At 44.2% G+C, this 14096-nt stretch overlaps 1 protein-coding gene across 1 annotated transcript; it reads left to right on the plus strand.

Annotated features, from left to right (window-relative positions):
• The first annotated feature begins 771 nt into the window (after positions 1 to 771).
• On the plus strand, positions 772 to 6927 carry LOC102719076 (CCR4-NOT transcription complex subunit 10). Its single transcript, XM_006664968.3, has 6 exons — positions 772 to 1183; positions 1865 to 1951; positions 3335 to 3511; positions 3827 to 3913; positions 3990 to 4061; positions 4776 to 6927. The coding sequence occupies exons 1-6, from the start codon at positions 1001 to 1003 to the stop codon at positions 6645 to 6647; spliced, it is 2478 nt and encodes an 825-aa protein (XP_006665031.1). The 5' UTR covers positions 772 to 1000; the 3' UTR covers positions 6648 to 6927.
• The last annotated feature ends 7169 nt before the right edge of the window (positions 6928 to 14096 follow it).

Here is a 14096-nt window from a genome sequence, read left to right on the forward strand (position 1 = left end):
TAAATTTAGAGTTGATTTTTGGATTTTTTTACTAAAATTTATTTTTTAGTATTTACTTTTAGATCGCCATGAATATGTATATAACATTTTTATCAAAATTATTTTTTATTTATAAATACGCCGATCACTCCGTTATTTGGAAAGATGTGGGCGTGTGATAAACATGTGACGTGATCTTTGCACAATCCAATGGTCACCATGAACCTACCAGGCGCACATCCGATGGCCAGAAAAAACAGGGGATTTTCTGTCTCATGTTAAATACTGGAGTAGCAGTTTTGTAAAAGTTTCGTTTGTTTTATTCCAGTTTTGTGCGAAACATTTGAAGTGGATCGGATGGTGGTTAAGCGGTTGTGTAGATAGGGCTAAACTTTTTAGCCCCATGTCACATCGGATGTTTGGACACTAATTTAAAGTATTAAACATAAACTAATAAAAAAACTAATTTCATAAATGAGTGGTAGTCCGCGAGACAAATTTTTTAAGCCTAACTAATCCATAATTAGAACATGTTTACTATAGCATCACATAGGCTAATCATGGATTAATTAGGTTCAATAGATTTGTCTCACGAATTAGTCTAAGAGTATAGATGAGTTTTATTAATAATCTATGTTACCATTTATAATAAACATTTAAACATTCGATTGGACAAAAGACTAAGAATAAGTCTCCTATGCCGAACAGTACCTAAGACTGGTATACACCACTGTCACCACAGACGTGATGAGTGACAATATACTATTATTGGTAGAAAAACAGAATAAAAAATGAAAGAGAAAAAAAAAAGAGGAGGTCCCTTTCTCTATCCATCGGCCTTCGTCAGTTCACAGCTCCGCATCCCCCGTCGTCGCGCCGTCGGGTCCAAACCCTAGCTCTCCCCACGCCCCCCAAATCCTGGCCTCCCGGAGCTCCGATTCCCTGCCCCGCCGCGCGATTCCGTCCCTACCCTGGCGCCCTGCGCCCCCGATTGACCCCGCATCCTGCTAGATCCGCCCAAATGGAGCCCAAGGAGGCGCCCCCGCCGCCGCCCCAGCCCCAGCCCTCCACGGAGGAGGAAGGGATGCTCTCCGTCACGGCCGCCATGGCGAGAGACGCCGCCGTGCTGTTCCAGAGCCGCCGCTACGCCGACTGCGCCGAGGTGCTCGCGCAGCTCCTGCTCAAGAAGGAGGGCGACCCCAAGGTAGCCGCCGATTCGACTTCTCTGTTTACGGGTAATTGCGAGGGTTTGGGGGTTCCTCGGTAAACGAATCTCTAGCGATTCCATCTGCTCGCCGAGGTTTGGAGGTCTGTACCCCGCTTGCTAGGTGTTCGTTACTGGCCTGCTTGCGCGGCATCCAGTGCATTATGCGTTTTTTGCGGTTGTTTAGTTGCGCTCATGGGTGGGCGGTTGGATGTATCTTGGATTTGTTCATATTTCTCTGTATGTGCGTCCTGGATTCCTGGGTTTGTGTTTTTATGCTTTTTAATTTGTATTTCATGAGTTCCGTATTTTGTTTATGCAGTCATAGATGTCCACACTGGTTTGTGTTGTGTCGGCCAGTATATGCTTCTCCTCGTTCATGATTGTAATTATTTATGTTGTACATTTCATGTATAGGGCATGATCCGTTTAATATTGATGCATAATTAAGGTTATAAATCTGAAGATCGATATACATATATGCATAGAAATGAAAAAAAAACAGAAAACAATTACCAGAAATCTGTGTGTAGCATGCCAGGCATCTTAGACGCTTTGCTTTTCTACCATGCTTATCTTAAACTGTCAGTTTTTCCACTATATCTTGACTGTTGAGAAAGGATTGATACTCTTAACCATATATTGGTTTGACATCTAATTTTGTATTTTATAATCTTTCAGGTCCTTCACAATATGGCCATTGCAGAATCTTTCTTGGATGGTTGTCCGGACCCAAAGAAGGTGCTTGAAATCCTAGGCAATGTTAAGGTCAGGTGAATTCTCATTAGTTTGTTTGATTTTTTATGCTCGTATTGCCATTGAGGCTACGTAATAGAACATCCCTGCCCCTACTTTTGTCAGTACAAAACTCTACAGCTAAGTCACTGGTTGAACTGGAGCTTTCTGATTTGTGTCGGTGAAATTCCTGCTCTCCAAGCAGCACTTAAAATTCTTTTGTCAACAATAATTCAAACATATAAATGGGTCTGATATTCATGATTTGCAAACATAGTTTTGCCTTTTCCTTTTATGATTTAATTCAATCGTATAGTCTAAATTTGGTTATACAAGAAATGATAATTTGTCATGTTTGGCACTTTAGTCCAATCCTGTAGTTAGTTGGAATGACATGTTACTAATTACTTAGTTCTTGAAAGGACAGTCTTGTTCTGCCCTGTTTTTACTCATTCATTCATTGTGTGTCCTTTCATTTTGCACAATCGTTCCAAGTGGCTAGGTTCCAGTTCCAGTTCAATTTTGTCACATTTTCAGTAGTTTGTTTCCTTATTCTTGGTTGATGAATATATTTGTCACATGCTGACATGCATGAAAAATTCTTTTGGTTAGTGTATATAGTAAACTTATCATCTACCAATTTATTTTTGTTGTCTGTATATTGTATATGGTAAACTGGTTTTGAATTTGAAGTCATGACTGGAGGTAAAAGCATCCCCATTAATCAGGAGTTATGTGATGCATCAGTGCACAAAACAGAAGGCATATAACTTGCTGAGTACATGTTGAGAGTAATAAATTTTTTTCACTTGTGTGCATTTTGATGGACATGTATCAGCAAGGGGCTCAAAGCTTATCAAGTTAAGAATCATTAGTGTTTTGTTGAAATCTGGACTGAACATAAGTCTTTATAGTCTGAGAAGTCCTTAATTTATGATTCTTCATTGATGGGTGGTAAGAAGTATGATTTGTCAAAGGGTTCAAACCTCTGTGCACATCTGTCAAATGCAATAAGCTAGAAAAAATCATATATTCTTTTTCGTAGCGGATGAACTTATATCTATATATTCTCATATGAGATATAACACTATATGTTTGGAACTCGGTCCTATGTTCTCTATGACTACTGTTATTTGTCATTCAAGTTCTGCATATAAATATCTATATTATGGCAATTATTCAACCATTTGCACAACTATGCGCATAGTGCTGTAACATGTTATGGTTGTCCCTTAACCACTTACATCTATCTGGAGCATTGGATCAACCTAGTGTTTGCTATTTACTCTGGTCTCTTCCAGTACTTATTTGTGGTACCTGTTTTGATTTGCCATTTTATTATGTCACTGTGTTTAGTCTCCAGTTTCAATATTTTTTTTACGGAAGTTCTAACGTTCCACCTTTACATGCACCCAGAGAAGAAGTGAAGAGCTTGCTTGTGCATCTAGACAAAAAGCTGATTCTGCCAATGGGACCGGAAACAGTGCTTCTTCTGGATCAAGAGGCAGTGGCATTATACCTCTGATTTCTGCTGCAAATAGTGCGACAACCTATGGGGATGAGTTTGACACAACCATAATAACATTTAACACTGTATGTTCTTTCTTCTCTGCGAAAGTAACTACTACCTCTGTTTCATATTGTAAGCCTTGCCTAAACTCATCCATTGATGAATGTATATAATGTGTATATATGTCTAGATTCATTAGTCCATATGAATCTAGGCAAGGCTAGAAATCTTACATTATGAAACGGAGGGAGTATTTGATTATTAGGTGTTTCTAGTCTATGGTTTGCATTAATTGTAGTACTGCTTTAGCCAATCGTCTGTTGTAAGCATTGATAATTAATTTATGCTTTAACTGAAGATATGGTGATTGATTTGTTTATGTAACGTTGAATTTGCAGGCTGTTATTCTTTACCACCTTCATGATTATGAATCTGCGCTTTCTATTTTGGATCCATTGTACCGTAATATTGAACCAATTGATGAGGTATTATTAGTTATTACTTACTGCTTAACTTGAAAATTAGGTTGTTACATTTTCTAATTGTTCTATGATACTGCAGACAACTGCTCTTCATGTATGCTTTCTGTTATTGGATATTACCTTAGCTTTGCAAGATGCATCAAAAGCTGCGGTAAGTTTTAACATCTCAGTATATCATGAGTTGATGCTACAGATACTACATTAGCCTTGTGGTTTTATGGGTGTTTTGTCAATGGATTCTCCTGAAAATGCAAGACATGCTGTGTCTCATCTGTTCTGAAAAAATGTCTGTGTCCTTGGCATTGAGACATTTGCACACCACTTTTGGTGTCTTGCATTCATTATTATCTACTTTATCCCCATGTGCTCCATGGTGTCAACATGTCCTTCCATAACTTCACTTCTTTTTCCAAATTTTTACACATATCGTGTGGTTTTCTTCCTAAATTTATTAAACATACACAATAGACCTTCCATATGTTGTTTTCTGTTTTGTCCTAAATTACAAACACAGAACAATCCAACATGACTGAACTGTCATTTTTTTGTTTTTAATTTTAGATGTAGCATAACACAGTCAAATAATCATTATAACGAAAAAGAAGTGAAGAATATTCAATGCAAAAGCCATATTTAGCTGTTCTGGACTATGTTAGGACATGAATTCATTTTTATCTGTACCAAATGGCGATTATGCTTTTCAACATGAGAATTACTGGATTCAAGTGCTTAAGACTGTCAGATGTCAGATGCAGCTGTAATTTTAACTTGTATGGCAAACTGTACCATTTATTTGTCCTTTTATTCAAAGCTGCAGCACGTCTAAAGCATCTTAATCAACTGCATCCATGACATGTTTGTACAGGATATAATTCAGTACCTGGAGAGATCATTTGGAGTAGTCAACGTGACAAACCAGAATGAAAATGCTACTACAGCTCAGCAGCAGTCAGGTCAACCAAAGCCTTCTGGAAAGATTAGCACACCTCCAGATTCTGATTCAAATACTTGTGCTGGTGGATCTGAGAACCTTTCGGCAGGAAATTTTTCTGATGATACACTTGAGTTTGAATCTTTTTACTCTACCTTGGATGGTGGTAATCAGAACTTGGGCAGACCAATTTTAAATGATTTCTCAAGGGCTTCAGCTGATCTTGCTGCCACTGCTGCTGATTTGAAAGTTAGACTGCAAATATACAAGGTCCGGCTTCTGCTTCTCACAAGGAACCTTAAGGTTGCGAAGCGAGAACTGAAAGTTCTGATGAACATGGCACGTGGTAGGGATTCATCAACGGAGCTTCTCCTGAAATCTCAGTTGGAATATGCCAGAGGAAACTATCGCAAGGCTGTGAAGCTGCTGAGCACACCCAATAATCGGAGTGAACCAGCAATGCTGGCCATGTTCTACAACAATCTTGGTTGCATACTCCACCAACAGAGATCGAACCATACCTCAGTATGGTGCTTCAGCAAAGCATTGAAATACAGCTTATCTCTTCGTTCAGAGAAACCATGCAAGCTGACCGCAATATCACAAGACAAATCTTGTCTTATTTCATACAACTGCGGCGTCCAACATTTGATGTGTGGGAAACCTTTCTTAGCAGCTCGCTGTTTTCGTGAAGCCATGCCGCTCTTGTGCAACAGGTCCCTTTTTTGGCTCCGTTTTGCTGAGTGTAGCCTGCTAGCTCTGGAAAAGGGTATCCTCACTGCAAATGGCGCCACTTCATGCAATGATGAGATTGAAGTTGATGTTGTGGGGTCAGGGAAATGGCGGCACTTAGTTATCAACCCAGTAAAGCCAAGTCATTTTTCAGATTCTGGGGAAGAGGTAACTTTGGACAAAAATGGAAATTTGATATCCCTTAGATTTGCTAGACAGTGTCTACTCAATGCCCAAGTTTTATTGGATCCCTCCGAGAAAGAAAATCTGGTCATTGCATCAGGCACAGAGGAATCCAACCAAACATCACTGCAAGGCCCGAAAGGCTCAGGTCAGAAGAATATTCATACAGATTCCAAACCACCTGGTCCAGTATTAACTAATGCAAATGGAGAACAGAAGGGAATGACAAACTTGAATGTCACCTTGCAGAGCTCTCTTGCTTTGTATGATGACATATGTAGAAAAGAGAACCTCAAAATCAGACAAGCCATCCTGGGGGACCTTGCATTTATTGAACTGTGTCTTCAGAATTACTTGAAAGCTTTATCTATTGCTAAGTCACTACAGCAGCTGCCTGAATGTTCCAGGATATATGTTTTCCTCAGCCATGTATATGCAGCTGAAGCTCTATGTGCACTGAATAGACCAAAGGAGGCTGCCGAGCAATTAACTGTATATTTGAGAGACGGTGATGATATTGAGTTGCCTTACAGTGTTGAGAATTGTGAGAAGGCCCTTGTTGAGAAAGACAGCGATGGTGAAGATTCGGTTGCTCCAGTAGTCACAAAGTTGTCCTCAGGAGAATCTCAATATCCAGAAAGCCTCAAGCCTGAGGAAGCACAGGGTGTTCTTTATATTGACTTGGGCATGACAGCTGCCGTGCAGGGAGAGTTTGAGCAGGCTAACTATATGGTAAGCCGTGGTGTTGCCTTGTTGCCCAACAACCCTAGGGCAGTGCTAGCATCAGTTTATGTGGACCTTCTGCAAGGGAAGTCGCAAGAGGCTATCGCCAAGTTGAGACGGTGTAGAAATGTGAGATTTAGGAGGCATAGTGTAGCAGTCAGCAGCTAAGATAGGACCGATCCCCCCTTTTGATGATTTCTGTAGTTGATAATTGCCATTTCATCTTTTGGACCCTGACCCCAGCCCAGGTGGATGATCGAAGATCGTAATGTTCTTGTGTGTACCATACATAAGAAGAAGAAGAAGAAGAAGAAGAAGAAAAACTGTAGATCTCCCTCCTTTCCCCACTTTAAAAGCTTTCCCTGATTCAGGGGTGTATTGTGTCGGAGTTATATCGTTTTAGTTTTGCCGCTCTTTGGACAGAAGAGGGATGAAATAGTTTACGATATACTATGTGCTTATTGTTCGGGAAAGCAACGTGCAAAATCTTAAATTTGGAACCCGATGACCACCTTGAGTACGCTGTGGAACATTTCATTTGCCGCATCTTTGTTTCCCTTTATTATTTCTCTCTCTTCAGCTGTTTGCTTCACCTTGAGTACTTCCAAGCTTCTTGCCGCCATCCTTGTGACGGAAGGGTCCATGTCCTCCGCGTGCTAAAGCTCCCTGCAGTGAACTGAGAACGGCGGCTCATTGTCGTCGGATCAACAAGCGCATCGTGGCTGCCGTTCTCATTGTCGTCGGATCAACAAGCGTTGTCTGTGACCTGGTGATTATGTTACGTTATTGCGTGAAGATGCACATGATGATCAACAATCTACGCGTATGATTTTGTAATTTTGTACGGCTATGTGTCCCTTCGGATGCTGCTATGGGATACATATACTAGGGATATTCGTAATCTGTATATGTACGTATAAGGCGGTATCGGATCGGTTAGGAGGGTTTGGTAATATCTGAAATTGTATGTCAGGAACACTAGACATAATCGTATCTAACATGATAGTCTCAGTCTTATTACATTAGGAGTTAGGATTATACCTTATTTTTAAGTCTGACCTCACTATATAAGGGGATACAGGGCACCCTCCGAGGCAAAGCCACACCGATCCACATCTACGTATACATCGTCAAATATAATTTAAAGCATTGTCAAATACAATTTAAAACAGGACTAGGGTATTATTATCTCACTATCCGAGAGCCTGAACCTGGCAAAACTTTGCTTTCATCTTACCATCGTTCTCTACGCCTTTTTAACCACCCCATGTATTATTACCGACATAGATCGTCGACAAGTCTGATCTATAGGGTTATTATGACCGAAAGATACTTATTACATTGTTTTTATCTTACTATTTATTTTTTTGGAGGTCTAGCCGATGAGTTATATTAATATCGTACCTCCCACACTATCGGCTCGTTAGATTGATAGCCAAGGTATAGTTTTGCCAAAGCTTTCCATCAATCTTGGTTAAATATAGCCTTATATTGTCTCAGTTCAGCCCGATCTATCACGATTATATTAGACTAAGTTGGTGGATGTAAAGGTAAATCTATATTCGTTCGTAAACAATTATAGCCTATGATAGTCAATATGATGTTATTAACTAACTTTGATTTATCAATGATCTGATTATCTTCGATAGTCATGATTTTATACTATCTCAGCCTAATATGATCTATCAAGATTATTCCCGATAAATTAGATTGGATGCTAAATATATAAATTAATTATTAATTAGTCATATCTGAACAATTTATTTGTCGTGATTATTATTATTATTATTATTATTATTATTATTATTATTATTATTATTATTATTAAGCCAACCGATCTATTACTACGTTTATAGATCACATCGGTTGGTTGTCAAATCAACCATAGGCCGAAAGGCCGGTCGACTGATTGAGTTTCAATTTGTCTTTTCCCTTGTCGATTGTATGGTCAAATTGACCAGTATGCCTCAAACCTCAAGGTTTAGGACCCACACTAAAGTTAAGCACTGAAGTTAAGTAGATCTTACAAGCCTACCCATGTAAAGTGCAATTTTTACATCTACAAAACAAACTCCGACAAAATAACAGCAAATCACCAGTTAACAGTGGCTATCGTAACTTTGTATAATTAATTATAGGTTGAACCACATTGTAACAAATTACAAGTTTTCAAGTTTGGATAGTAATTCCAGAACTTGCAAGACCAACTTTATATGCTAATTTTAGAAATATTATAGTAACAAATTGATACACTAATTTTAGAATCATTACAATATTGGCAAATAGCTATTGAAGATCAATGCACGATTAGAGACCGAATGAGACAGGAAAATGGGAATTAGCTGGAAGAATAAACTGAAGGCAATACGGGTTCAGCCGATAGAGTCTGAATCAGACAAGGGTTGGAGTCCGATTGGGCCCAGAAGGTTAGAGATAGATTCGGAACTAATCAAGAGTCCGTGTAACTTAGTATTATCTATAACTTAGAGTTTGTTTAGAATTTTATATCTAATTAGAGACCGTGTGTAATAGGTTAGTTGCTAATACGGATCCATATCCGGTTAGGTTAGTTAAATTCTGGGATATAAATAGGGTATCCCGCAGCCTTGTAAAAAAGAAAATCAGTTCATCAAATATAAATTCGGCGCATCGCCAACCCTTTCGATAAAGCGAGCTCTCTACGCGAGGTTTGTCAGCTTCGCAATATAAGTTCGTCTTCGTCAACCCGTCGACCCGCTAGAACAGGACTATCTCGATTTAGTTCAATCTCCTGCATTCTGGTCGATGACCTATCCGAGGCTTGTTATTGCTTTGATATATTCATGGCTCGAAGTAGTGATAGGTTCTCGATTAAGTCCTCGCGATTTCTGTATTCGATCTATTAATATGAATCTATTCAACTTGATTCTGTCTTGGTTTAGTCCGATCAATCTAGTTGGCTGGGTTTGTGTTGTTAGATTGGATCAAGTACTCGTGAGGGCTCATCGCTGGAGTTCTAGCCAACATTATCTTAAGTAATTCATTGGTTCATTTGCTAAACTTGTTGTCACACCCAGAGTTTTGTCCTAAGCCTTAAATTGTAAAAAGAAATCCGTAAATAACAATTGGCTTAATTAATTCAGGAAGAATCCCTCTAAAAGAACCTAATTTAATTAAATCGAGGCTCGCAAATTGACTAACTGGATTTAAATTGAAATTGCAGAAGTATAAAATTTGGCCAAACAAATTAACTTAAAACTCGGCAAAAGTGGGGTTTTCCTTTTTTTCCTCCTTTTTCCTTTCTTTTTCCCTTCCTTATCAAATTGGGCCGAAGTCCAATTTTCCTCCCTCCTTTTCCTTTTTCCTTTTTTCTTTTTCTTCCTTCCCGGGCCGGCCCAGCCGAGCCGGCCCACTACTTCCTCTCGGCCGGCCCAGCCGACCGGCTCCGGCCTCCCCTCTCCACGCGCGCCCCGCCTGGGCCGCCGCTCGGCCCAGCTCCCGCGCCCGCGCCTGCGCCGCGAGTCCGCACCGCCTCCCTCCACCCTCGCGCCACTGACAGGTGGGGCCTATCTGTCAGTGACCGTTTCCCCGTGCTCGCGCCCGCGCCGCGCCAGCCGAGTCCGACTCCGCGCCGCCGCCGCAACCGCCGCCGCCGCAACGGCCGCCACCGAGACCGCGTCGTGCCCGATTCGGTCTCCAACCTCCGCCCCGCCCTAGCCGGCGCCGCCACCCTATAAATTCCCACCGCCGCCACCCTATAAATTCCCACCATCGACTCGGTCTCCAACCTCCGCTCGAGTCGCCGCCGCGCTGTCACGCCCAGAAATTCCTCACACGAATTTCTGAACTTAATTGTGTATTATATCCCTGTCCAGGACCAGCCAGGGTACACAAAAAGACAATGTTGATTACATAACCGTCGTTCCTAGAAACAACTGAAAATTACACTTATTCTAGCGGAAATGCAGCGGAAAGAAAAAACAAAGGGGTAGACTAGCTCCAGCGGGTACGGCTCCAGTCCACAGGCAACACTTCGACGGTGGAACAGCTCACCCCTGAGAGGCACCTCCATCGGACTCTGCTTCTAGCTCTGGGTTGGGAAAGTTAAGCAAGGCTGACTACAAACCACCGTACTCAACAAGTAACACGGACAAGGGGGAAAAAGTAAATGATGCATAGGGATTAACAAGGACAGGCTCGGGTTAGTTGCGACAAAGCAGCAATTTAAATAAATAACAGAGATTGAAAGAATAAAGCTAATTTAAAAATAGTAAAGCATAAATAAATAAACAGTTGTAAAGTACCACAACACTGTCCAACGTTACACCACGTTGCAACAGGCCCAAACACTACTCAACGTTACACCACGTTGCAGTAGTCCCAAGTGATAACAGATTTTTCTCAAGTTATTAGGGTTCACTAATCACAGTGAAGCTGGGAGTTCGCCCGTAACCGTGGGCACGGCTATCGAATAGTTTATACTCTGATCAGAGGTGTACTACTGTACCCACAAGACACGACTCCACTACACTTGAACGTGCGCCGACATACCACCACGGCATACCGGAAAGGAGACCGTGATAGGACCCGTTACACAACCCTCCCTATTTAATCGTACCACACTTCAGGTTTCACCCCCTCCTTTACACCAAGTCGGGCAGTCCCCTCTTGTGCCTTGGTAGATCCGGAAGCAGGAGAAGCTTTCGTTACACCACGATTGCCCGTCCATACTCCATCACGCCTTCCCTTGCCTGGGTACGTCAAATAGTTCGCAGTCATGCTCCAAATCCCACCTTACCCATTTCGGCATGTGGTTAGCACTTAATAACTTCCAGGGTTTCCCGTGAACCGATCCTTAATCACCATGGGTGCGACTCTCAAAACCATGCACCCACAGCCCACCATTATCAATATTTTAGTTGACATTAACCCGAACCGAGTAGTAAATCATTATCTTGGCTATTCAGAACTAAGCATAATTAAATGTGATCCCATGAGCTACTTGTTCTAAGCATGGCTAAGCATTAACCTAGGCCTGACTCTAATCAAGTTACCCCTGGTCCAGCAATGAACAAAGTTGGATAAACAATGGCATAACAATAAGGTTTACCCGAAAATAGCATAAAGTAAGTACTTTAATTAAAACAATGCACATTTGAAATAAATAAGCGGGGAATTTGCAATAATGGGTTCAATATGTTCAAGGATGAGTGTCACTTGCCTTGCTCTGGCCCTTGGGGAACTTCGGCGACGATCTCGATGTAAACCGGCTCTTCGGCGGGGTCCGAATCTAAGCGACAAAGCACAAAAATAAATAAAACAGGCACAAACTCTACTGAAACAGCAAAAGAAACTATTTTTAATGGATTCTTGATAATTTTATGAATTTAATGAAATTTGAATGGACCTAAACGGAGACTAGATGAATTACTTATGAATTTTAGAAGTTTTCTGGGTTTTTTAACTAAACAGAAAAGTCCTAAATCAATTATTGCGCAATTAATGGGGCTGCTGACGTCAGCGAGGAGCGAGGAAGCTGACGGCTGACAGGTGGGGACCACCTGTCGGTGAGAGAGAGAGGGAGAGAGGCGCTGACAGCTGGGCCCGGGAGGAGAGAGAGAAGGCGGGCGCGGGGAGCGACTGACGAGTGGGACCCACTCGTCAGCGAGAGGGAACAGAGAAATGGGGACCGAACGCGCGGTCGGGCGGATGACGGCGACGACCGGCGAGCGGCGACGGCGCGACGGCGACGACGGCCGGGGCGGCGACGCACGGGCGCAACCCGGCAGAACAGCGGCGACGTCGACTGGCGAGCGGCGGCAGCGCGGCACGCGCGGGCGCAAGAGACGGCGACCAGACGTCGGCGACTCGGAGGCGACGACGACCACGGTGGCCGACGGGAGCGGCGGGCTTCGGCCTCGTCCGGCGACGGCACGCGACTCGGCGGCGGTCGGCCGGAAAGGGGGAGAAAGAGGGGAGGAGGGTGCGGAGGCTCACCGGCGGCGGCGAGGGCGCGGACGGGTCGGCGAAACCGAGGCGAAGGTGGCGACGCAGGCGGGTGCGGGAGATCGGCGGTGGCGGTGGAGATCGATCGGCAGCGGCGACGGGCGAGACGCGGCGGCGGCCGGGCGACGAGGGAACGCGCGGCGCCAAGGAGGCTCCCTGGCGACGGCGAGGGCGGCAACAAGTCGGCGATAGAGGGACGGAGGTGGTGACACAACAGAGCGGCGACGACCGACGACGGGCGACGAGATTGCGCGGCGGCGGCGAGAGGCAGCAGCGCGGCGACGACACGAGCGACGGCGGAAAGTGGGCGACGGCGGCACGGCGGAGGGGATTTATAGTGTGGCGGCGACCGGCTAGGGCGGGCGGAGGTTGGAGACCGAGTCGACGACGACGCGGTCTCGGCGGCGGCCGTTGCGGCGGCGGCGGTTGCGGCGCGGCGGCGCAGAGTCCGGCTCGGACGCGGCGCGGGCGAGCGGCGGAGCAGTCACTGACAGGTGGGCCCCACCTGTCAGTGGCGCGAGAGGGGAGGGAGCGGCGATGGACTTCGCGGCGCGGGCGACGGGCAACGGGCAACGGGCGAGCTGGGCCGGAGCCGCGGCCCAGGCGGGAGCGCGCGCGAAGGGAGGGAAACGGCCGGCGCGGCTGGGCCGGCCGAGCGGGAAGACGGGCCGGCTCGGCTGGGCCGGCCCGGGAAGGAAAAAGAAAAAGAAAAAGAAAAGGAAAAAGAGAGAGGGAGGAAAATTGGACTTCGGCCCAATTTGAGAAGGAAGGGAAAAAGAAAGGAAAAAGGAGGGAAAAAGGAAAACCCCACTTTTGCCGAGTTTTAAATTAATTTGTTTGGCCAAATTTTATACTTCTGCAATTTGAATTTAAATCCTGTTACTCGATTTGCGAGCCTCGATTTAATTGAATTAATTCCTTTTAGAGGGATTTTTCCTGAGTTAATTAAGCCAATTGTTTCTTTACGGATTCCTTTTTACGATTTAGGCTTAGGACGAAACTCCGGGTGTGACAAACCTACCCCCCTTAAACGGAATCTCGACCCCGAGATTCGGAGGCACTGGCGAAGAGGTGCGGATGGGCGGCCTTGAGCTCATCTTCTCTTTCCCATGTTGCTTCTTCTTCTGGGTGGTGACTCCACTGAACTCTGCAGAATCTGATCACACGGTTCCGAGTCTTCCTTTCACTAGTTTCTAGAATCCGTGCTGGCTTCTCCACATAAGTTAGATCTTCCTGCAGATCGATGTGCTCGGAGTTGGTCTGTTCCTCAGGCACACGGAGACACTTCTTGAGCTGCGACACATGGAACACGTCATGGATTCCGGCCATGTTAGTGGGGAGTTCCAACTGATACGCAACTTCTCCCCTGCGTCCCACTATCCGGTATGGTCCCACAAAACGTGGTGCCAATTTTCCTTTGGTCTGAAACCGGTGTACTCCTCGCAAAGGTGTGACGCGGAGGTACACATAGTCTCCTGCTTCGAAGGCTAAGTCCCTTCGACGATTATCCGCATAACTCTTCTGTCTGGTTTGGGCCGTTTTCAACCTTTCACGGATTATTCTGACCTTTTCTTCCGCTTGGCTTAAAACTTCAGTCCCAAAAACTTGACGTTCTCCTGTTTGATCCCAGAA

This window comes from Oryza brachyantha, chromosome 9 (genome assembly GCF_000231095.2).
Source record: "Oryza brachyantha chromosome 9, ObraRS2, whole genome shotgun sequence".
In the NCBI taxonomy this organism is placed as follows: Eukaryota; Viridiplantae; Streptophyta; class Magnoliopsida; order Poales; family Poaceae; genus Oryza; species Oryza brachyantha.